General features: G+C 44.9%; 1 protein-coding gene across 1 annotated transcript in view; it reads right to left on the reverse strand.

The window, feature by feature from the left end:
• LOC139275151 (mitochondrial intermediate peptidase-like) overlaps window positions 1–24,198 on the reverse strand; it is a 306,230-nt gene that overhangs the window by 270,325 nt on the left and 11,707 nt on the right. Inside the window, exons 2-5 of the mRNA XM_070892217.1 lie at window positions 21,769–21,942; window positions 16,067–16,155; window positions 5,124–5,210; window positions 2,016–2,079 (exon numbers count right to left, since the gene is read on the reverse strand). Of these exons, the coding sequence (XP_070748318.1) occupies window positions 2,016–2,079; window positions 5,124–5,210; window positions 16,067–16,155; window positions 21,769–21,942 (414 nt within the window). The remainder of the gene's footprint in view (window positions 1–2,015; window positions 2,080–5,123; window positions 5,211–16,066; window positions 16,156–21,768; window positions 21,943–24,198) is intronic.

Genomic DNA, 24,198 nt, shown 5'->3' on the forward strand with positions numbered 1-24,198 from the left:
GGAAAGGGCACCAGAAAAAAGGGGTCCCATCCTGGCCGCTCTTCAGAGTCCCCGGAGTCGTGGCATGGCATGCAGGCTGAAGGGGGGGGGGGGGGCGGAGCAACAGGCCAGCACAGAAAACACTGCCGGCACCTGCGCGCATGCTCAGTGAGGGCTGCGCGCATGCTCCTGCCCTCCCAGCGCGTCCTGTGGGCTGTGAGCAGGACCCGATGCTCGCAGCCCATATCCCAGGCCAATGGGACGCCCGATCTTGCCGCACCCTATTCCCAGCCGAGTAGCCTCCCACACATGGCCAGCCGGCTCGCTGAATTCCCGGGCGAGGTAGGACTTCGGTTCTATTTTTTATTTAGTGGCTGTGCTTGAGACTTTTGATTGGGGTTGGGGGGGGGCGGAGAGAGAGTGCTTTATATACCAGCATCTCTCTCTCTCTGGCTACCCGCCCACTCCCCCCCCACCCCCGTGACATCACGGTCAACAGCTCACATTTCTCTGGGAAGATTTATTTCATTTTTATTAGTATTTTAATTGTTTGAGCTTTTCCTTGCAATGTTTGGTGCTTGGTTGTTGAGGTCCTCTCCAGTTCCCTTCCCTCCCCTATCCCTGCCCTAATGTCTACCGAATGTGTGCTGCTTTTTCTTCACTACCCACAAGGTTTTTCAAAGCTGGCTACATACGCTGACCTAAGTCAATTTGGAGTAAGTTTTTGCTGGCCAAAGTGGCATAAATGGCCAAAACTGGCGTAAGTGTCTGGGAACGCCCTCTTTTGAAAAAAAAACGACCTAAAAAAAATGGTACCTAACTGACTTACTCTGGAGCAAATTTTGGGGGGAAAATGGCATTTTTTAAACTTACGCCAGAAAAAGACAACTTACTCCAAAAAAATTGATGCAAGTCATGGCCAATATTGGGCCCATTAACAATAAACGGGCTGTTAGAGAAGCGGTGAGCCCAATTAGGGACCAAAAATGGAGATCTATTGGTGGAGGCAGAAGACATGTTTGAGATACTTTGCATCGATGTTTATCAAGGAAGAGGAGTTTGCCAAAGCTACAGTAAGAGAGGTTTTCAGGATACTAAATTAGATAAAAATAGATAAAGAGGTACTAGAAAGGCAGGCAGTACTTAAAGTGGATAAATCATCTGGTTCAAATGGGATGCATCCTAGGTTGCTGAGGGAAGTAAGGGTAGAAATTGTGGAGGTGCTGGCCACAATCTTCCAATCCTCAGATACAGAGGTGGGTGGTGCGAGAGGACTGAATGATTGCCTTTTTTTTTTGAACAAGAGTGTAACATTTGCAAAGGATAAACCTGCCAATTATAGGAAAGTCAGTTTAATGCCAGTGGTGGGAAAGCTTTTAGAAACAATTAGCCGGGAGAAAATTTAACAGCCACTCAGACAAGTACAGACTAATAAAAAGGAGAGCCAGCACCGATTTGTTACGGGCAAATTGTGTTTGACTAACTTGACTGAGTTTTTTTGATGAGGTACCAGAGAGGATGGATGAGGGCAATGCAGTTGATGTTGTGTAGAAGGACTTTCTAAAGGAGTTTGATAAAGTACCACATATTTAGCTCGTTAGCAAAATTGAAGTCAATGGGATAAAAGTGGCAGTAGCAGCATGGATACAAAATTGGCTAAGGGATAGAGAATGAAGAGCTGTGGTGAATGGCTGTTTTTCGGATTGGAGGGAGGTATACAGTGATGTTCCCCAAGGTTCAGTACTAGTACTACTGCTGTTTGATATATATTAGTGATTTGGACTCGGGTGGGGGGTTATGAAATTTACAGATGACAGGAAACTTGGAAGTGTAGTAAACAGTGAGGAAGATAGTAATACACTTGAAGACATAGACAGGCTAGTGGAATGGGCGCGCACATGGCAGATGAAATTGAACGCAGAAGAGTGTGAGGTAATATATTTTGGTAGGATGAATAAAGAGAGACAATACAAGTTAAATGGTACAATTTTAAAGTAGGTGCAAGAGCAGAAAGATCTTGGGGTTTTAACTATTACCTTTTCCTCATTCAGATGAATTCCACTGATTTCAAAGTCAAACATAAACAGCTCTGCCACTCTCCTGCAACATGAAAAAACAAACAACCTTGATGTCGCTCAATTATCAAGTGACAGTTTAAAAATAGCTGAATATTATGGCATTGTTTTCCAATTGATCAAAATTTAACATTTTAATTTTTGTTGAAGAAATTACTTATAAGCATTAAATTCAAAACTGTATTACAAAGTGCCTGGTTACTGACGCATATTGCAAACACAGAGGTTCTGTGGAGCATGTTAACTATTCCCTGGTCACAGTTAAGAGAGTAGGCCCCAACCTCAGGTAGTGAATGACAGCTGTTTGACATTTTCAAAAGGAGGGCAGGGCTGTTCATTGCCCGGAGCACTCTGTGATTGACAGCTTGGTGGGCAGAGACATTGATTTGGATTTTCCTGAAAACTTAAACAACAACTTGTATTTATATAGCACCTTTAACATAGTGAAACATCGCAAGGCGCTTCACAGGAGTATTATGTGCTAAAAATCTGACACCGGGTCGCACAAGTAGAAATTAGCACAAGTGACCAAAAGCTTGGTCAAAGGGATATGTTTTAAGGAGCATCTTGAAGGAGGAAAAAGAGAGATGTAGAGAGGCTGAAAGGTTTAGGCAGGGAGTTCCAGAGCTTGAGGCCTAAACAACAGAAGGCACAGCCATCAATGGTTGAGTGATTATAATCAGGGATGCTCAGGAGGGCAGAATTAGAGGAGCGCAGGCATCTTGGGGGGTTGTGGGGCTGGAGGAGATTACAGAGATAGGCGAGGCCATGGAGGGATTTGAAAATAAGGATAAGGATGAGAACTTTGAAATCGCAGCATTTCTTAACCAGAAGCCAATATAGGTCAGCAAGCACAGAGGGGAGGATGGGTGAGCGGGACTTGGTGCAAGTTAGGACATGGGTAGCCGAATTTTGGATCACCTCTAGTTTAAGTAGGGTAGAATGTGGGAGGTCAGCCAGGAGTGTATTGGAATAGTCAAGTCTAGAGGTAATAAAGACATGGATATGAGGGTTTCAGCAGCGGATGAGCTGAGGCAAGGGAGGAGATGGGCAATGTTACAGAGGTGGAAATAGGCGGTCGTAGTTATGTGGTCGAAAGCTCATTTCAGGGTCAAATATGACACCAGGTTGCGAACAGTCTTGGTTCAGTCTCAAACAGAAGTTGGGGAGAGGGATGGAGTCAGTGGCTAGGGAACGCAGTTTGTGGTGGGGACTGAAAGCAATGGCTTCAGTCTTCCGAATATACACCATAATAATGGCAACCTGCACAAAGTTCCAGGAAATTATGGTGCAAATGAATTCCGCCATTACATCCACCATGCTATAATTTCCCAAGTCTTCTATGCCACTCTGCCATTACGTTCAACAGTTGAAAATCAATTCCAATAGCTCCACACCACCAATATCAATGACTATTGAGAGTTTGCTGAATTAGTATAGTATTAGGCAGTCCCTTGTATCAAGGATGACCCGCTTCCACACCAAAAAGGGATGAGTTCACAGGTGTTTCAATGAGGGATCAGACATTCCAAGTCCCGAACTACACATTGAAGGGTGGAAGATGCCTGCGCGTGGATTCTTTTAACGTGGGGTGGCCGGTGCACACCAACCACAACACAGGCTTGACAAGAGCTAGGTCTTCATCCAGTGGCAAGGATTAACGAAGGCGACTGGAGACCAAGCTCTGCTGCACGGGCCTATTGCGCATGGGCTAGCCCACACTATGGACAGTAGAAGTATGTGTGCTGAAATAACGCTACTTTGATCACCGCTTTCCACTTAGACCATTGCAGAATGGCACTGGAGGATTCAGTATCAATCAAGTGATATTCAATTGCTAGTTTATTTAGAAAAAAACATGAAAATGAAGTTTTTCATCAGCCCGCAGTTAATTAAAGAAACAACTATATCTGAAAGACAAAACTGAAATTGGAAAGAATCTAGCAGCGGGAAAGTTGACAGTGCTTCCTTGGAGTTCACAGTAGTTACAGCTTTTTGAAATCCTCACCATATCCTCAATGTATTTGTGCACCAGCTAGGCCATTCTATGCAAGAAGAAACCAAATTAAGCACTTGAACAAACTTAGCCTTAAAATGGAAAAGTATCAAACCTGATCTTGCTCAAAACCAGAATTGATACTTCTTTCCAAATGCAGGCAGTTGGCAGGCCCTTCCTTAATGTTTTCATTGTAAAGTTCTAAATACTAAAATTCCTATCTTCATTTGATAAAGGGACCAATAATGGTGAATTGAAATAGATTAAAATATGAACAATAGGCAGACATTTTCCTTGCAGTACTCTGTAAATTATCTTTTGAACTGATAAATTGTTCAGGTGAATTTTGCAGTACATGCTACGCTGTAAAATAACATTTTGCTAGAATAATTTGTCTAATCCGCAGGCCATTAATTGTCCCAATCAATTTCAGATTTTTAAAAATTTAGTCACCAATTGTAAGGCCGAAAACCCCAAATTCATTGTAATTAGCCAGAGGGCGCTAGGCTAGAGTTTATAGTAAGTGATCTTTTGTTTAAAGATTAAAGAGAAAGCAAACTGCATCATTATTGTTCGATGTATCGAGAAGGGCAGGGAAATAAAAATCTCACTATGTTAAACTGTATATCATTCATTCATCAATCTCATGTAAATAAGACCACTTATTGGTTCAAAGCTTATGCCACGAAACAGTAATAGGATTAGCTAGTCCGCTATTCAAAGGGAAAGGCACATGATACATTTCAGTAGCCAGTGTACAGAATAAGAATTCTTTGTTATAATCCCTGGAACATTCTAATACTTACCTAGATATTGGGCAGGAAAAGGTACACTCTAGAGAGATATGCAAGGTTCATTTACAGGAGTGCCCAGTGACCCAAAGTATCTACTGAACTAACCCGAAGAAAGAGACACCCACAGACTCTCCATCATCAAACTGCAGTCTGTTTCCACAACATAAATCTTTCAGTACACTTCGGTCTTCAGCCATGAGACTTACTTTTAGACACAAGATTCTTGATTTTCTCCAAGACTGTGGGTGGAACGGAATGGGGAACAGAATCTAAAAATACCTTGTATCTGGATCCAGAGAATCCATGGCTTCTTTATCATTCAACAAGCTTTTCAAACTCTTACAAAGTTCAATATTAGTGTTCAATCTAGGAAAAAAGGAAAGTAACTTGTATCATACTGTGGAATGTTAGATTATATTGTGCAATGTAAAAAAAAAGGCAAAATGTATTCAGTATTAGAACTCTCCCAACAGGCTAACTTGAACAGTTTTACCCTACTGTGTTGTTGCAATAGTAATCCTGCTTAATAAGAGAGGAACCGCAGGTTCAGACATTTGGTATATGTCCTTGGCTGAGGAGCCAATGGTGCGAAGCTACCATCTGTCGGATTATGATTGAACGCCTCCAAGTCAGAATCCCCCCAATTGCTTCGGTGAGCGGTGACTTGCTATATTTCAGACTCATATGCTGCATGAATTGAATGTATTGTTGGTGCAGGCTCACATTTAATCCATTTCAGTTTTGCTCACTTCCACCAGTCTCTATTGCTTCAATCTCTGCATGACCAGTTGTTGCTGCTCCTCCAGGATCAGTCCATGTGTCCTCCAAGAAGGTTCCACTATGCTGTGCACAGATAACAATTTTGGTGGCAAGCTCAAGAACGATACTCTGCACCATCAGTGAGAAATCCACCACACTGATTACTGTCATGGTCAACACCCGGGAGAAGCGCCACCTAAAATTTTATAATCTCACCGGTGGATCAGCAGCTCATCCCTTTCATCAAGTAACAGACCCATTACCTCAGCTGCTCCTAGAATATGAATTATACAGCTGGATTTGACAGGCTGCTGCTGCTCAGAAGTCTCTAAGCACTATTCCCTGGTAACAATTTGTCTGCTGTCAAGCTGCTCTTCTTGCATATTGGCCTCCATGTTTTCTAACAAGAGGAGTCATGTGTGCTGAATCCCAATTTGCCCATCAATATATTATTTCTCTAATCAAAGATGATGCCAAAATTAAGATTTAACAAAATAACCCTTTAAAATGGCACTAAGGTGAATCCATTTCTAAATAAAACATTATGGGCCCAAGTTTCCACATGATTTGCGCCTGATTTTTAGGAGCAACTGGTGGAGAACGGACTATCTTAGAAATCGCAATTCTCCACATTTTTTTTTCTGCAGTTCTAGTCAGGTAGAACAGTTCTATTTTGGAACAGAATTTTTTCTTCAAAAGGGGGCGTGTCCGACCACTGACGCCTGATTTCAAAGTTTCCACAGTGAAAACGTACTCCAAACTAAAGTAGAATGGAGCCAGTGAAGATTTTTGTAAAACTGAAAAAACCTGTTCTACACATTAAAAAATCAGGTGCAGGTTACAAATTAGGCGTCCAGAACGAGGTGGGGGAGGGAGAGGGGAAGGGAACTCATTAAATTCTACAATAAATCCTTATTTATACTTCTACAAATATTATACAAATAAATCTAACCTGAATAAACATTTATAAGCCAAGAAAAGAGTAAATAAACCATCTTCCTACCTGTGTGAAAGTGCTTCAACCAGGGAGAATTCTGCAGCCGTTCGTGCCGCTGAGCGGGAGGTGGAGAGAGAGAGAGAGAGAGAGAGAGGGGGGAGGGAGAGAGAGGGGGGGGGGGGGGGAGGGAGAGAGAGGGGGGGGGAGGGAGGGGGAGGTCAGGTCGGATCGGATCCAGTCCGGGAGCGGGGGTCGGGTCCAGTGGGGGGGGGGGGGGGGGGGGGGGGCGGGAGCGCGGGTCGGGTTGGGTCCAGTCGGGGGGGGGGGGGGGGCGGGGAGCGGGAACAGGAGCGCGGGTCGGGTCAGTCGGGGGGGGGGGGAGTGGGTCTCGGGTCGGGGGGAAGCGGGTGTCGGGTCTGGTCCAGAGGCGGGGGGGGGGGGGGGGGGAGCGGGTGTCGGGTCTGGTCCGGAGGCAGGGTGGAGCGGGTGTCGGGTCAGTCGGGGGGGAGCGGGTGTCGGGTCTGGTCCGGAGGCGCGGGGGGGGGGGGGGGGAGCGGGTGTCGGGTCTGGTCGGGGGCGGGGGGGGGAGCAGGAGCTGGCCGTGGGAGGAGCCTTATTCACGCAGCCCCAGTGAGGCCATTCAGCCAGGGCTAGGGGCTGCGTGCTTCGGGCCCCTCCCACACAGTTCGGCGCCTGGACCTACTGCACTTGCATGCCCACTGTAGCGCGCATGTGCAGAGGTCCCGGCACTGTTTTCAGCGTAAGGACCTGGCTCCGCCCCCAGCACAGCTCGTGCTGGCTGCGCCGAGGGCCAGAGGACCTACAGGTAGGTGGAGAATACCGAGGATTTTTTTAGGCACCGTTTTAGGCGCGAAAAACGGGCGCCCAGCTCGGAGGGGCGCCCATTTTTTTTTCTTGTGGAAACTTGGGCCCTATATAACACCATTGCACCAACACATGGCAGAAGAGAGTATGAGACTGCCAAGGTTTAAAAATAATGCAATGTTGACACTTTGTTTGTCCGCTGTAAGAGCAGCTTACAAAAAGCAAGCAGCAGTCAGAATGCCCAGCAGAGACGAGCTGGTACACAGAAACATAGAAAATAGGTGCAGGAGCAGGCCATTCGGCCTGTCGAGCCTGCAACGCCATTCAATATGATCATGGCTGGTATAGTAGATGCTGCTCCAGTAATTGGGCTGGATTTTCAGGTTTTGGGCGAAAACGTTAGCGAATACCGATTTTAGGCCGAACTTTTGGCCTTTGGGGTCTGCGCCACACAAAGGGAGGCGTTGCATAATTATTCGCGGCGCAAAACGCAAGTTTCGCCAACTTTAGTGTAGGGTTGTTTGCGCTGTAAGAGGCCTTGGGAGGGGAAAAAAACATTTAAAAAAAACATTCAAACAACATTACCACGCCCCTCAGCTAACAAATCGCTGCAAAAAATAAATAAATAAAAACTTCAACTTACTTTTTTGCAAATTTTCTAACTTACCGCTGTTGGCAGGGCTGCACCGACAGGTTTTACCTGTTTTACCTATCGCTGTTCTGGGCACGGCGTACAGGTCAGGAGAGTGCCAAAACTCGGACAGTAACGCAATTCGCGTCGTTACATGTCCGGTGCAGCTCCCCCCGGTGGTACTTCCTGTTGGGGTAAAAAGACGACTTTTCTTCAAGGTGGATTCCCTGAAATAAGGAATCGACACCAGCTCTTATAACGACCACAGAATCAATCGGACAAAATCTTGGATTTACTTCTTCGATCTTTATTCAAGCACATGCAGGGGAAGCGTTTCAGTCCTAGCCACCAAAGACTAGTCCACATGAGAGACAAATACTATTGAATGAATTGCCAACCCCTAAACCAAATAGTAGGAATACGGAATTCTGGCAAAAGGTTAAAGAGATGCCAGTCGCCCGTAACCTAACGTTAGCAGACATTCACAATCTGGTGAAAGCCAAAACGGGTCTGGTAAATTGGCAAAAAATGACACAATTGGTACAAAGCGGACACTGGCAGTATAGGGGAGGGGACCAATTGGCAAAATCGCAAAAACAGGAATACCTCAAGCACAGGACTAATTGGAGTAGGATACTCAAAGTAACTCAAAAGGCAGGTGAAAGTGTAGGGGAATACGGGGAACGGAAGTGGATTGAATACAAAGACCACTCTGGCACGAATAACCCTGACAAAGATGATGCAGCATTTTTGAAAATGTTTAAGGATGGACTGAGGGAAGCCCATCAAAAGATTATTAAGTTAGGATTCAAAGGGGGGACGATTACAATGAAACTCTGGAATAGGCAGAGAACGTAGAGGAATTAAAGGCAGAACAAAAGGAAAAGATAGCTAAATTACATGGGGACAGGCATAGGCCAGTAGCATATTACTCAGGTAAACCACAACCTATAACTGCAGGACTATCCAGGTGCGTCGCTGCCCTCAACTGTGCTACATGGGCCATCAGAGTTAGCGAACCAATAGTAATACGTTATCCTACATACCCAGCATACCTTAGTAGAATTGCTTAACACAGAAAGGCTAAAAATGGTATCCGACGCACAAAGGTTTAGGTGGGAAGCAGTGCTCTTACCCCCCAACGGTACGGTAAAAATAATAAAAGACAACTGTAACAACCCTGCAGGGTGGATTATTATGGAGAGGAGCATCAGTGTAACCCAACAGGAGAAGAAGAGGGAAGTAGTCAGGCTAGCAAAACTCCACTTGAGGAGGCAGACATGGATCTATACGTAGATGGGTCCCGCAGTTATATCGACGGGACACCATGAACGGGATGGGAAGTGGTAGATAGTAGCGGACAGGTTCGAAGGGAAGGACGGCTAGAAGGGAGCCTATTGGCTCAAGTGACTGAATTGGTGGCTCTCACCGAGGCTCTGAAGATGGCCAAGGGAAAAAGAGTAAACATCTCTAGACAGTCGGTATGCTTTTGGAGTAGTGCATGATTATATGATAGCCTGGAGTACATGACCACAAGAGAAGGGCCAATAAAACATGAGGATATTGTTAAGAAATTAGTGGATGCCCTCCTCCTACCCCAAGAGTGTGCAATAATAAGTCAAAGCGCACATAAAAATTACTGATCAACACATGGGCAGACGAAGCAGCAAAGACAGGTTGAGACAGGTACACTGGCCGGGGAAGCCCAGGTCGGAGCATGTACATTTGGGCCTGAGGAAGTAAACATGCTCAAGGTACAGGAAGAAGCCACTCCGCAGGAAAAGGAGGGGTGGAAGCAGAGAGGAGCACAACAAGGGATTAACGGAGTATGGAGGAAAGATGGGCATGTGATAGGCCCAGAATGCATCCAGGGGAGCCTACTAAATTTATGCCACGGGTATGTCCATAGAGATAGAACCAACATGATAAGCTCGATGTCCAAATGCTAGTGGTGGAAGAGAATATAGAGAACCACTGTAGAAAGTGCGTGACATGCGCAAAATATAATCCAGGGGGGAAAGTAAAGGTCAGGATGAGACATCAACCCCGACCAAAGGGACCCTGGGAAAACTTAGATAGGTTTTACTGGGCCACTACCCAGCAACAAAGGGAAGATATACTGCTTAGTTATAATAGACCAGTTTACAAAGTGGATAGAAGTTTCGCCACTAAAAATTGCTCATCAGAAACTGTGGCCAGGATCCTAGCAGAGGAAATAATACCCCGATGGGGAATACCACTACAGCTGGACTCAGATCAAGATACACACTTCACAGGGAAGGTGATAAAACAGGCCTGCACTTTACTAGGGATCAGGCAAAAAGTCCATATCCCATACCATCCGGAATCCTCTGGATTAGTGGAACGAATGAATAGGACCTTAAAAACGGCACTAGCCAAGGCAATCGAAGAAACTGGAAGGGGGTGGGTAGACATGCTACCCAGAGTACTGATGAAACTAAGGGCAACCCCTAGTCAGACAACAGGACTGACACCCTTTGAATTAATGACCGGAAGGACAATGAGACTGCCAGAAGTCTTGGTTACAGGAAGCGAGGACATAAGATATGGAGGTTTGTGACGGAACTCTGTAAGCAGTTACATGACTTAAAAGCACAGGCTAGAGATCAACAAGTAATCAAAGACTTAGAGAACCACACTATAGAACAGAAGGTCTAAATACCTCAAGTCGGCAGTCAGGTAATGGTAAGGATTAACCGAGAGAAACCCGGGTTCTCATCAAAATGGACCGGACCCCATCAGGTAATAATGGTAAGTGACACACGTGCCTGCGTAGTTATAAGGGGACCCAGTTGAAAAGACATAGTCACTAAATAACCAGTGACGACCGGGAAATATTTTTTTTGCAGGATTCTGGTGCTCGTGGGAACGTGGGGTAACTCATCTTCATACCGAAGACAACCAGCTGAGGGACAGCAAGGCCTGTATTACAGGGACTCAGGCGGCATTAGTTATGATAAAGAACCAGGAACGCTGACAGTGACCGTCAGAGAAACAGTGGATTTAAATTGCAGCGTGGGACTAACGAGCATAAGACAACGTAGCGAGGGGTCGAACCGACAATGGAGGTGGACCAGTAATACAGGACTAACAATTAAGTTGAATAAGACCACAGTGTGTTTTGTAATCAGGAGGGAGGGACAAAGATACTGTACCCGGGAAAAGAGGGTGCAGATAATGTGCACGCCAAATTTCACTCAATTCTCCGCAATACCCCAAGCAAGGGGAGGATGAGTGGAAGATATGCCCGCCCTCCCAATGTGTAGACGCCTATGAATGGTGTTGGAGGGTTAGTTCCCAGGATAGACCCACCACCACTGCCGCCCCACCAACAACAGTGAGCACAACCAGGGCCCCGACCACCACACCCTCAGCGCCACCAACATGTCCCACTATGAACGCTGGAGTAAAAGGAGGATTGGTAATAAGATACACTTCGGGTACATCAACGTATAATTATGGTATTCCTAAACTTAACAGACATAACCATCCCCAGCTTCTGCAGACCAAAAACTATAAGCCTCCATAAAAATCTGACCCTGCGAGCACTTGAAGGCCCTGAATCAAAATTTATGAGGTTTAGCGTGGAAAGAGGATCGGGCAAAAAAACGGGACCGGGGAGAAAGAGGGATACTAGAAATGGTAGGCGCAAGATATGTGGTGGGAGTTGTGATGGTAAACACTATAAACCTGCACACAATAAATGATCGGGTCGATGCCCTAACCTGAACCTTTGGGGATTGTTGGATTGGGATGAGAATAATGAAAGGGTACAGGCACAACTGGGTAATGGCACGGAGGGGGAATTATAACTGGCCCACACATTGAGAGACCATGCCAGAACCATAAATTTGATAAACAGAGCTGAAAGGAACTTGAGCACAACCATACAGACAGAAATAGTTTGCGCAGGGTACGGAGCATGGTTACTCAGTGGTATACAACATAACCTAGAGCAACTCCAAAATGGAAAGGTGCCGAATTGGATCAATACCACAGTATGATGTAACAAAGGGAGATTCCCTATACCAAACAGACAATATAGGGGAAATAAGAAATCAAACTCGCATGCGTTATCATGACCTATCCAGATATGTGATGAAAGAGAACAACAGTACTAAGAGTCTCAACATAGATAATTGCTATAAAAATAACCAAGTTGTTTTATGTCGAGATCCACCATGACTGATCAAGGATGACTGTAGATATTGACAGGTGCACATTGAGTATCACACCCCTGGCGTGGGATTACAAAACAACCGCTATTCCACGAGGAAATGGGGAAAGGTGTGTGAGCACCACGGCAACTAAAATGACAGTTACAAATAAGAGAGGGGGCACCTCCTGCGCCATCATGACTACTGATTTCTGCTTTACCCCGTTTGATGAAACACATCTAAATGGGTACATTATACACTCTGAACTGAAAGAAGAAACCATCAATGGGACAATGAAAGACACTATTCGAGAGGGGTATGAGAAGGCCACCGGGACGCAAGGAGAACCGATACCCAAACTAAATGAAGAACAACTCAACTAGAGCAGGATATTCAGCGGCAAAGGCTGAAGTATATAGTTCTGATGGAAGAAATAAGACAAACGGCAAAAGGACACTGAGGAGATGATGGCTAGTCAGCCTTGGTACATGAAGTTTTGGAATGCTGGACTCAATGTGCAAGTACATCCGTGGATATGGATTATATCACAAGTGCAGGTTGTGGTGCAAGGGGTCATATTGGTAATCTTGCTGTTGTTAGCCTGTCAAAAATGTAACCGACGTAAGAGGCAGGCCATAGCACGAGCAATAGTTAAAACACTGAATAAAGGGATTATAGACAGTCCGGCAGAAAGGACTTATCTCGTATAACCTTGATGGGAAAGCCAACAGGTGGGTCCTGCAGTTCGGGAAGTAGCGCTACCCTGGCGAAAGGACAACCCTGGAGGCTCATCCATGAGGAATTAATTGGGAAATGGTCTATCTTGGGCATATAGCCAAGGGCCATAAGGGGGAGTTGTAAGGGGGTAAAAAGTACACTTGAGTAAGGATCAGATTAAAGGGAATTAGGTTAAAGTGAGTAGCTTTGCTTGTGCGCTTATCTTTAAAAAATGCAGAACTAGCTATGAAAAACAAGGGCAAAGTTAACACTGTAGAACAACACATTCCAATAGACAGAGATCGGCTCCACGTGCAATGGAGAGATAAAGATGCTGCAAGACCACTCAGCAGCCAGTCTGATAAGGGTTACCAAATCAATGTAGCTCCGCTGATCAGTTGTAAGCCAACCTGTGGCTGTAGAATAGAAGCACGAGTCCAGCACGCCTCGGAAACTGTACAACTGTGTGTGAAACCATTGTTCGTTGAAGGTTCAGACTTAGGCGGCTAGGACTGGAACGCTTTCCCTGCATATGCTTGAATAAAGATCGAAGAAGTGAATCCAAGGTTTCGTTTGATTGATTCTGTGGTCATAAGGGTTGGTGTCAATTCCTTATTTCAGAGAATCCATCTTGAAGAGGAGAAGTCTTCTTTCACCCCAACATTATTACCCCCTTACACTTCCCATCGCCGCTGCAAACAAGGAGCCGAGGATCCCGCCCGGGCTTTTCACTGCGAAGGGTCAAAATGCGGCAAAAACCTTTTGAAAATCCAACCTAACGTGTGTGTATCTTGTGCTCAAAATCTAAGTAGCATATACTGCATCTTTTTTTGGCATGTTTTTAAACAGTTTTAATTGCAAACAGAATAAATAAATCGAGACATTCAAGTGCTGAGAAAGTCAGTGGGGAAGAATGGAATTCGAATAGCCACAACCTGATTTAGATTGTCCATTACAAATTTAATTTGGTGTGTAGGGCACAGATTTCCTTGAAAGCTCACAAGTAGCTGGAGTACTTGCTACTCCTGTAGGTGGCACTATGATAGGTATTTTCAAATGTCAATGGTGTCAATTTCCTGTTGCAGCCTGTGACACACGCAAAAGGTACGATTTGTCATAAAAGTATATCACACTAGCAATATAGCTAGTGTTTCCAGGAATCACTCAAAACACTGGCTGAATTTTTTTTCCCACTCATATTTTTTCTCATCATATCAAATTTCTAAATGTCCAAAATAAGGGCATAACAAAAAAAATTCACAATACAATTTTTCTGCTGTCAAATTGCTCTCCTACCATATTGACCTCCATGTTTAAATAATCAAAAGAATGTGAAAGGCACTATATAAATGCAAGTACTAGAACTGTGAAACATTAGTGAAGATGGTCTAGAGTAAAGGTGCCCAAACTAGGAGGGGGGGGCGGGGAGGTAGGTGAGGTTATCCGGGGGGACAGGCTGGCCAAGATCGAGAGCCAAGTTGCAGCCTCGTATAGCCAGAGGAGGGTCAGTCATGTTCCTTCAGATGTCCCAAAGTGCTTCACAGCCAATTAATTGCTTTTGAAATGTACTCACTTATCTTGTAGGAAAATGTGACAGCTAAATTGTACACAGCAAGGTCCCACAAACAGCCAGTTGATATATTTTTGGATGATTGAATCTCTCCCGATTTCTACAGGGGACATTAGACCTATTAGAGCAGCTCCTTATGCTGAAATCGCTTCATAATGCATCTCCTCTGGCTATATGAGGCTACATCAATTAAAGTGAAAGACATTTCTGCATTAAGTAGAGAACATTTAAACAGTTGGCTATTTGAGGCATGCAATCCCTACATGAATTAAGGCAGGGTAAACATTTTGAACTTCTCTCACTTTATTCCCAGTTTTTGAAGCCAATAGGTTTAAACTCTGCCATCGTCTTGGGCACTACAAAACACTGGCCCGGAATTTGCGGTCAGCAGCAAAGCAACCCCGATCTCTGCTGACCTCGAAGAAAGCTGCCTACAAAGATTTTGCAATCTCTGCAGCAAGGTCTTTAGCTTTCTCAACCTTAATTTGTCAAAAGGGGATCCCCGGCGTACAGCAGCAGTATCTAAGTAGCCAATCACATTGAAGAATTATCAGACACCAAACCAGGAAATAAAAGGCAGCTTTTATCAATACCTGAACATTTTTTTTGAGAGCACGAATACACATGGGGTTAGGGTAGAAGCTGAAATATCAAACAAATTTTAAACAAATATTTGTTAAAAAAAATCTAGTAATTACTATAATGGAGAACCTTGGCACCCACAAATATAAAATTGTTTTTCTAGAGCCAGAACATTTGTTCAGCAGTCAAAATGCCATTAAAACCCTAGTTACAACTTTCAACAAGGCTTAATTTTTTTAATGGAGTGTTTAACAGCAATATTAGAGCAGAAAATGGGAAGTTTGTGTCAGTTCAAGTGATTTCATTGATTGCCGGCTACGAGGTGTTCCATAGCACAGCCTGTGTCAAAGCAGTGAATGACTGGCCACAACTTCAGGATTTCCACGTTTATCTGCACATGCAATCCTGATGTTATGGTCAGTTTCATTGGGGTAATGACAGCAAAAGCTGAAAGGTTCGCTGCCATTACCACCGCAAAATCCGGGCCACTGTTTCTTACAAAAAGCTGGGGGGGCGGGGGGGAAGGAGAGGGGCTGGGGTATTAAGGCTTAAATGGGACATGAATCCCTAAGTCGAGGCTCAGCAAAAAAAGTTTGGGAACCTCTGGTCTACAGTAACCACTCAAAAAGTAATGGGACTTTCCCCAGTGGCACAGCAGATCAGTATGTGTGACTGAGTCACAGCCCAGATGGTTCCAATGAGCCTTGCTGGAAATGCAAATTCAGACAACAGGCAAAGACAAAGCTGCATTCACTTGTGAATGCCACCACTCCCGCCCCGCCCCGCACCCCCCCGCCCCCCCCTGCTGAATAACCCAAAATCTCCTGTCCAAAACAACAATTATTTGATTTAAGGACCAACATTAGATACAAAACCACACCTCAAATATACTCCAGCTTTAGTTTGCTTCCTTCAGAAGAAACGCGGCAATGGCTTTATTTTCCTTTTGATTTTCTGCAATTACACAGAAGTAGCTTTTAGTTTGCATAAACAATTCTTCCACTGTCAATTTTGGGAACATACTTTTCCACCACTGTGCCAATGGTCATGCAGGTGATCTCCGCAGCTTCTCGAAATGAAGGGTCTGGGTGCGCTACCTTAACAAAATCTGCCTAGTATGAAAAATACAGTAATGAGTGACAAGATCATGCTACTTTTCCAATAGTCATAAACGCTTATTTTTCTAGAAATACACAATCCTTAACTTCACAGTCCAATGTTAACGAAGATATTGGGGCTATCATTTTGTAGTTCTAATCAACGTGCAAATTTAAATTTCTCATACATACAGATTGCTGCAAAAATAAAGATATTAACATACACCATTATCCCAACAAGTTACCATTGCACGGACAGTCACAGAAAGCATATATGCATATGTATAGAGGCCATAGCTACGTAAAAGTGCAATTTCCAAAAACAACATACAACAAAACTCAACAATGAACCATCAGCCATTTTCAGGCACATGGCAACTTAATACTTCCCATGAAATCTACCAAAATATTTGTAAAACTCAATTCACATCATAATTCTGATTTTAGTTGGGAAGACACATGCAGAAAAAAACAAATTAAAATTGCTACAGGAAAACAGCATACAAAAAGTAATATACCAAAAATCATTAATTGACAAGGCAATAAAATTAATGAAAATTCAAAAATACTATGTGAAGTCTAAAAAATCAAAGTTAATGAAGATAAACCAAAACTTTACTCGGGCATTTACAGGACCAATATAAGGGGCTCAATTTTGCCCAAGCCCATTTTCTGGTGTATTGCCAGTGTTACACCCGTTTTTTTAAGGCCAGAAATGCACCAGAAATATTTTGCCAAAGTTTCCCCAATGTATTAATTTAAATTTGGCACCACGCAGCGTGTCCAGTCTCCTCGGGTGGGAGTGGGGGATGGCGGGGGGGGTGGGGGCGGGGGAGCCTGCTGTCTGCGCCGAAAAAACTATGCCGCACCTTCTGTGCGGCGCAACAAAAAAATATGTTTTTGACGTTATTTCAATGGACTCGCATGTGCAGTACAGCTCCGGGTTGGCAATCGGCCATTTTTAAAGAGCCAGTTGTATGAGAAGGATTGCTGTGTGAGAGTATTGGAAAAATTGAATCTGCAGCAATACAAGATGCAATGCGGTGCAAGGACCAAGAATTTCTTACAGGGTGAAGTGAAGGCACTAGTTACTGTGATTGAGAACAGATGGCAGGAGCTGAACACCAGCAGAGGTCACATAAAAGTTCCACCCAAGAAATGAAGAAACACTGGAACCAAGTTGCAGAAGATAACTGCGCAATAGTGACCACCATTAGATCTGGAGGCCAGTGTAAAAAGTGGCAGGACCTTGGTCAAGTAGTTAGTGTAAGTAATATTTTCATTTATTCAATGGGATTGCAATTGCAAATGTGACCAGCTGTATATGTCCCATCCAGCAGAACGACACCCTCTCTAAAAAGTTGCATTTTCATCTTTGCAGAGGAAGGTGGCACATAATAAAAGGGAAAGAACTCGACCAGGAGGAGGCCCGGCAAATCTGCAGCTACTGGAAGAGAGGATCGCTGCTTTGATGGGTCCTGCCTGGAGAAAAGCAACAACCACTGCTCAAGGTGGGCCCACACTCGAGGGAGAGGGTAAGTCCTGCAAATTCCAGAGTCTGGCTTTACTAACGGCTAAGTACTGCGCGGGCTAGCCATGCTTCAGTTCATGGGGATGTCTCCGTCAGCTACGCTTCGGTTGATGCAATGTGCTATCATTCATTGTGGTCCTTCAAAATCAGCCTGCTGCCTGGCCTACGCTGTGTGAGCCTACTCATGCCACCCACCCTGCCCCCTTCTCTGCTGCTAACCATTTGTTTGTGTTCTGATTTATTTTGCAGAACTTGAGGCCGACTCGGACGATGCAGAAGATTATTCAGATGAGGACGAGCCTGAAGAGGAGAACATCTTTCAATCCCACCCTCCAGACCAAGAGCATGGGGGTGAGGGGTGGGGATGGAGATTGATGAAGCCCCCACTGTTTTACTGAATTTGGTGGAGGTGCAGGTGCCGCCCATTAAGGTGCCAGCCCCTTCCGTGACTCGTGGTTTGAGTGTTGGTGGGACATTCCATGATTTCCTAACGTCAGAGACTGCGGGTCCCAGTGCTGGGGTGCAGCGAAGCACACCCAGGGCCCCACTTTCCGAGGCTGCAGGTTCCAGTGGTGTGGTGCAGCGAGGCACACCCAGGGCCCCAGTGGTGGGGTGCGAGCCATACCCGTAGGGAGGAGGGAAAGGAGGGCTCGACCGTGCTCTCCTGACGTGCATGATCGAACAGATGTGGTTCAGATGATAGCAAGGAGTGCGGAGAACATTGACTTTACACGATCACTCCTGGACACCATCATGGGGTGGGTGATGTGGTAGTGAGACTGTCGGGAGAAGTAACAACAATCTCACGAGAAATAGGAACGATGTCCGGGACCATGAGTGAAGGAATATCTCAGTCAGCTGAAACCATGTCAGTGACCATGAGGGAGGAAATGCCACAAGTAGTTGATGCGTGGTCAGTGAACATCAGGAAGGGAATGTCAGAGATGGTGCAAACACTATCACTGAACGTCACATGTAGTTGAGACAGCTTTGCTCAACAAGAGGGAGGGAATGTTGCAGGTCGTTGAGACACTATCAGGGATCATGAGGGATGGCATGTTGGAGTTATCTGCTGCAGTAAGGGAACACGCCTAACTCCGCGTCTATTGACAGAATCAACTGCCACTTCAATCCCCAGACCAGCATCTGAAGAGCCCCAAGCCGGGCCCTCCACATTACCACCTGCCATTACCCCCTCAACAGGTGCACACTACCCGAGATCTTAGAAAGAATAAGTTTGGCACCAACTCCAGAATCATTGCGCCACTGCCTGCGGGCAGTGGTGGTGGAGTCATCAAGAACAAGCGCGGAGGGCAGTCTTAGAATAAGGTGGAGGAGAGATGGGTGCAGCCTTTCTTTGCTGCTGTTGTTATTATTATTGTTACTGTTATAACTTTTGTTCTCAATGAAAAGATTTTTGTAAGTTATGTAAATTTACAAGTTTAAAAGCTAGTAAGTGATCTTAAAGATTTTAAGTGAACTGAAAACTTTAATAACATTGTTCTCTTATCAAACTTTAAAGTTAAGTATAAAGAACTTTGTTAAACTTTTGAATAAAATATATTTTACACTAAATCTGAATCGTTTCCATTATTTGTTCCATTAACACAACACATTACAGAACAGGTCCAAACAGTAAACATGGTCCATGTGGAATAGTTGTTGCTGAGCCTTCAAGCAGAAAAGCGTTCATGGATGAGCTGCTAGCGCAAGGTTCGAGCAATCGTTAAAGGGGCACAATGGCCCGCCCTTCTCCGCCATCGTGCTTCGGGTTCAGGGACTTGCATGGCTTCCTCGTCCTCGTCATCTGCATCGTCCTCATCATTATCATCAGCCATCTTACTGCAGGTGGGTCTGCTCCTACCAGCTGCTGCTGCTGCCTCATGATGGCTAAGTTATGCAGCATGCAGCACACAACAGTGAACTGACCAACAATCTCAGGGGAGTATAGCAAGTAGCCTCAAGAATGGTCCAGGCATCGGAAACATTGTTTCAAGATGCCAACAGTCCTCTCGATGATGCTGCGCGTCGTAATGTGCGACATGTTGTATTCCCGATCAGCTTCCGTCCGGGTTACGCGTGGGGGGGGGGGGGGGGGGGGGGGGGGAGGGTAATGAACCAGGTGGCGGGGCCATACCCTTTGTCTCCCATTAGCCAACTCTGCCCTTCTGGCTGCTGCTGAAACATGGCAGATATAACACTCTCACGTAGGATGAACGCATCAGGGGTGTTCCCAGGGTACCTTGCATCGACTGACATGATGTGATGCATGTCGTCCCGCACGAGCTGTACATTAAGGGAGTGAAAGCCTTTTCTGTTCCTGTACATCTCAGAGTCCTTCAAAAAGGTGCTTGCAAGGCGATGTGGGTACAATCAATGCAGCCCTGTACCTTTGGGAATCCAGCAATCCTGGAGAAGCCCACAGCCCTGTCACACATTGCTTGGGTGGTCATGGGGAACTTTATGTAATCATTCCTCCGTGCATATACTGCAACTGTCATCTGCCAAATATAGATATGTGTTGAGTGTTGAGAGATGGCGCACACATCCCCACTTCTAGCTTGAAACAATCTGCAACCTTCACTTCAACTGACAAAGCAGTCCTCCTGACGCTTCTAGGTTGCAAGTCTGCTTTCACCAACTTTCAGATCTCAGTTACAACTTCTTTGCGGAAACACAGCCTTCTGACACAGTCTGCATCACTCAGGTGCAGGTATGAACGCCTGTCTCAATATACCCGACGTGGGTAAGGCCTCCTGCCCAGCACCCTATGGGCTCTGATATTCCTCATGCAATGATGTTGAATCAATTGTTTCCTACGTAGCACCATCATGCAGAAGGCTCGCGCAAGGTATGGCATTGTCAGTATTGTCCCCATTGTTAAATGTTACCTTTGCAAGAAGCTCAAAATGGCAGGAAGGCAGACAGTACAGGTTCTTTGTTCTCTCTCTCTTCCCCTCCCCGCCCCCCCCCTTCCCCTTCCCCCCCCCCCCCACCAACTCATTGCAGTCTTGTGCCTAGCGCAGCAGCCTTCCAATCGGCACCTCCCTCCCCAGGCTCAGTGCAGAAGCCTTCCGATCGCCATCTCTCATCCCGGGCTTGTTTTCCAGCCAAGCCCCGAGCCTGTGACGGCCGACTCTACGACCCTCCAGCCCTGCTAGAAGACGTGTGGTGGTGGCGTGCGAGTAAAAAAAAATGAAAACTTCAGAAATCCAAGAAACTTCCATGGACCCCGTTGAAAAGGTAAAAAAAGTTAAACTTTATTATGGATATTTCAAGTGTTAAGAGACTCCCTTCAAAAACTTTGATGAAAAACAATGGCATTATTCAGCGCTGTTTTCAATGTGCGTTGCTTTCTGTTAACTCACCAGAAGGTTTTTCGGGAGTGGCCAGATACGCCGAGCTGGGATAAAAACATTTTGGGAAAACTGCGAAAAATGCTGAAAACTGGCACAGACATGAGGGACATGACGACAAAAAAAACTAACGTAGAAAAATTGTAAATAAAGCTGTTACGCCGGCGCAGATTCCAGGGGGAAACTTTGAATTAAATAATTACACCAGAAAAAAACGACGCGCGCCAAAAAAACAGTGCAAATGACCCGGGAAAATTGAGCCCAAGATTCCTTGACCTAATTTTTGACAAGATCCCTGTCCCAAATAGTTTAAGTCTAAATGCAACAGGTAATTAACGTTTTTAAAATATTACAAGTTTGTGTGTGTGGAGTATGTAGTTTTATTGCTAATGTAAAGTATTTTAAACAAGTTAAACGAGACAACACAACTTTACAAAGCAGGTTAAGTGCATATTTGACTGCAATGCCTCCTGCAGTTTTACTAGCTTAACTGCTAATATTTCCAGATTTCTGAATAAACAATTTGCTAAACTAAAAAAGGTTCTTCTTGAATGTAAAGTTTGCTATTGTATAACTTTCTTCCTGCAAACCAATTTTCACTTTGTTAATTGTAATGCCTCAAGATGTAATAAGTAAATGTTTTAATCAAAAGACAAAACTAATTTAAACTATAAAACAACTGATTGTCAAAGTTGAAAGTCATATAAAACATTAGTAATACAAATAGTTATCACTACTTACCAAATCAGCAACTCGGCAAAGACAGTCTGAAAGTTTGTCAAAGATTTGAACAATCTGAGGACCAGGTGGTGTGATGCAAGCTTCCTCCACTAACTGTTCAGTTTCTTTCAATGCATTTTCTTGAGCCACCTGAAATCCTACGGGGGAGCTCAGCTCAGGTACACCAAAAAGGCCCTTAACAAAAAAGTATGAAACTTTAGATCATAAGCATGCAAAATTAAATTTCTCACACACAGCTGTCTGCAACACATTATGGAGCTCTTAACGAGCTACACCCAAAGAAGAACAGATTTGCATGGGCACCTAAAAAATATTCCAGTATTAATTGCAGCATAACTGAGAAGTTGAGAGATTAAAGCTGATAAACGATACGACATTTGGACTAAATTCTCAATGTATAATATTGAGGACAAAGTTCAAAAACTAACATTCTGAGGTGCAATCATGAAAGTTTTCAGTTAATAAAAGTAATTCAATTTATATCGCACCTTATGGGAACTCAGGGACACTTCCGGTGTCCCTGACGACTACGTGTGCGGGAAGTGTCTCCGCCTCCAGCGCCTGACTGACCGCGTTGCGGAATTGGAGCTGAGAGTGGATTCACTCTGGAGCGTACACGATGCTGAGAACGACGTGAGTAGCATGTGTAGCGAGTTGGTCTTACCGCAGGAGAAGGATCCACAGCCAGCTAGGGAATGGAAGACCAGCAGGAAGAGTAGTGCAAGGAAGGTAGTGCAGGGGTCCCCTGTGGTCATCCCCCTGCAAAACAGATACACTGCTTTGAGTTCATGGCACCGTGGCTGGCTCTGTTGCACAGGAGGGCAGGAAAAAGAGTGGGAGAGCAATAGTGATTGGGGATTCAATTGTGAGGGGAATAGATAGGCGTTTCTGCGGCCGCAACCGAGACTCCAGGATGGTATGTTGCCTCCTGGTGCAAGGGTCAAGGATGTCTCGGAGCGGGTGCAGGACATTCTAAAAAGGGAGGGAGAACAGTCAGTTGTCGTGGTGCACATTGGTACCAACGACATAGGTAAAAAAAGGGATGAGGTCCTACGAAACGAATTTAAGGAGCTAGGAGCTAAATTAAAAAGTAGGACCTCAAAAGTAGTAATCTCGGGATTGCTACCAGTGCCACGTGATAGTCAGAGTAGGAATCGCAGGATAGCGCAGATGAATACGTGGCTTGAGCAGTGGTGCAGCAGGGAGGGATTCAAATTCCTGGGGCATTGGAACCGGTTCTGGGGGAGGTGGGACCAGTACAAACCGGACGGTCTGCACCTGGGCAGGACCGGAACCAATGTCCTAGGGGGAGTGTTTGCTAGTGCTGTTGGGAGGAGTTAAACTAATATGGCAGGGGGATGGGAACCAATGCAGGGAGACAGAGGGAAACAAAAAGGAGACAAAAGCAAAAGACAGAAAGGAGATGAGGAAAAGTGGAGGGCAGAGAAACGCAAGAAAAAGAACAAAAAGGGCCACTGTACAGCAAAATTCTAAAAGGACAAAGGGTGTTAAAAAAACAAGCCTGAAGGCTTTGTGTCTTAATGCAAGGAGTATCCGTAATAAGGTGGATGAATTAACTGTGCAAATAGATGTTAACAAATATGATGTGATTGGGATTACGGAGACGTGGCTCCAGGATGATCAGGTCTGGGAACTCAACATCCAGGGGTATTCAACATTCAGGAAGGATAGAATAAAAGGAAAAGGAGGTGGGGTAGCATTGCTGGTTAAAGAGGAGATTAATGCAATAGTTAGGAAAGACATGAGCTTGGATGATGTGGAATCTATATGGGTAGAGCTGCAGAACACCAAAGGGCAAAAAACTTTAGTGGGAGTTGTGCACAGACCTCCAAACAGTAGTAGTGATGTTGGGGAGGGCATCAAACAGGAAATTAGGGGTGCATGCAATAAAGGTGCAGCAGTTATAATGGGTGACTTTAATATGCACATAGATTGGGCTAGCCAAACTGGAAGCGATACGATGGAGGAGGATTTCCTAGCATAAGGGATGGTTTTCTAGACCAATATGTCGAGGAACCAACTAGGGAGGAGGCCATTTTAGACTGGGTGTTGTGTAATGAGAGAGGATTAATTAGCAATCTCGTTGTGCGAGGCCCCTTGGGGAAGAGTGACCATAATATGGTGGAATTCTGCATTAGGATGGAGAATGAAACAGTTAATTCAGAGACCATGGTCCAGAACTTAAAGAAGGGTAACTTTGAAGCTATGAGGTGTGAATTGGCTAGGATAGATTGGCGAATGATACTTAAGGGGTTGACTGTGGATGGGCAATGGCAGACATTTAGAGACCGCATGGATGAACTACAACAATTGTACATTCCTGTCTGGCGTAAAAATAAAAAAGGGAAGGTGGCTCAACCGTGGCTATCAAGGGAAATCAGGGATAGCATTAAAGCCAAGGAAGTGGCA

Source organism: Pristiophorus japonicus, chromosome 10 (genome assembly GCF_044704955.1).
Source record: "Pristiophorus japonicus isolate sPriJap1 chromosome 10, sPriJap1.hap1, whole genome shotgun sequence".
NCBI lineage: Eukaryota > Metazoa > Chordata > Chondrichthyes > Pristiophoridae > Pristiophorus > Pristiophorus japonicus.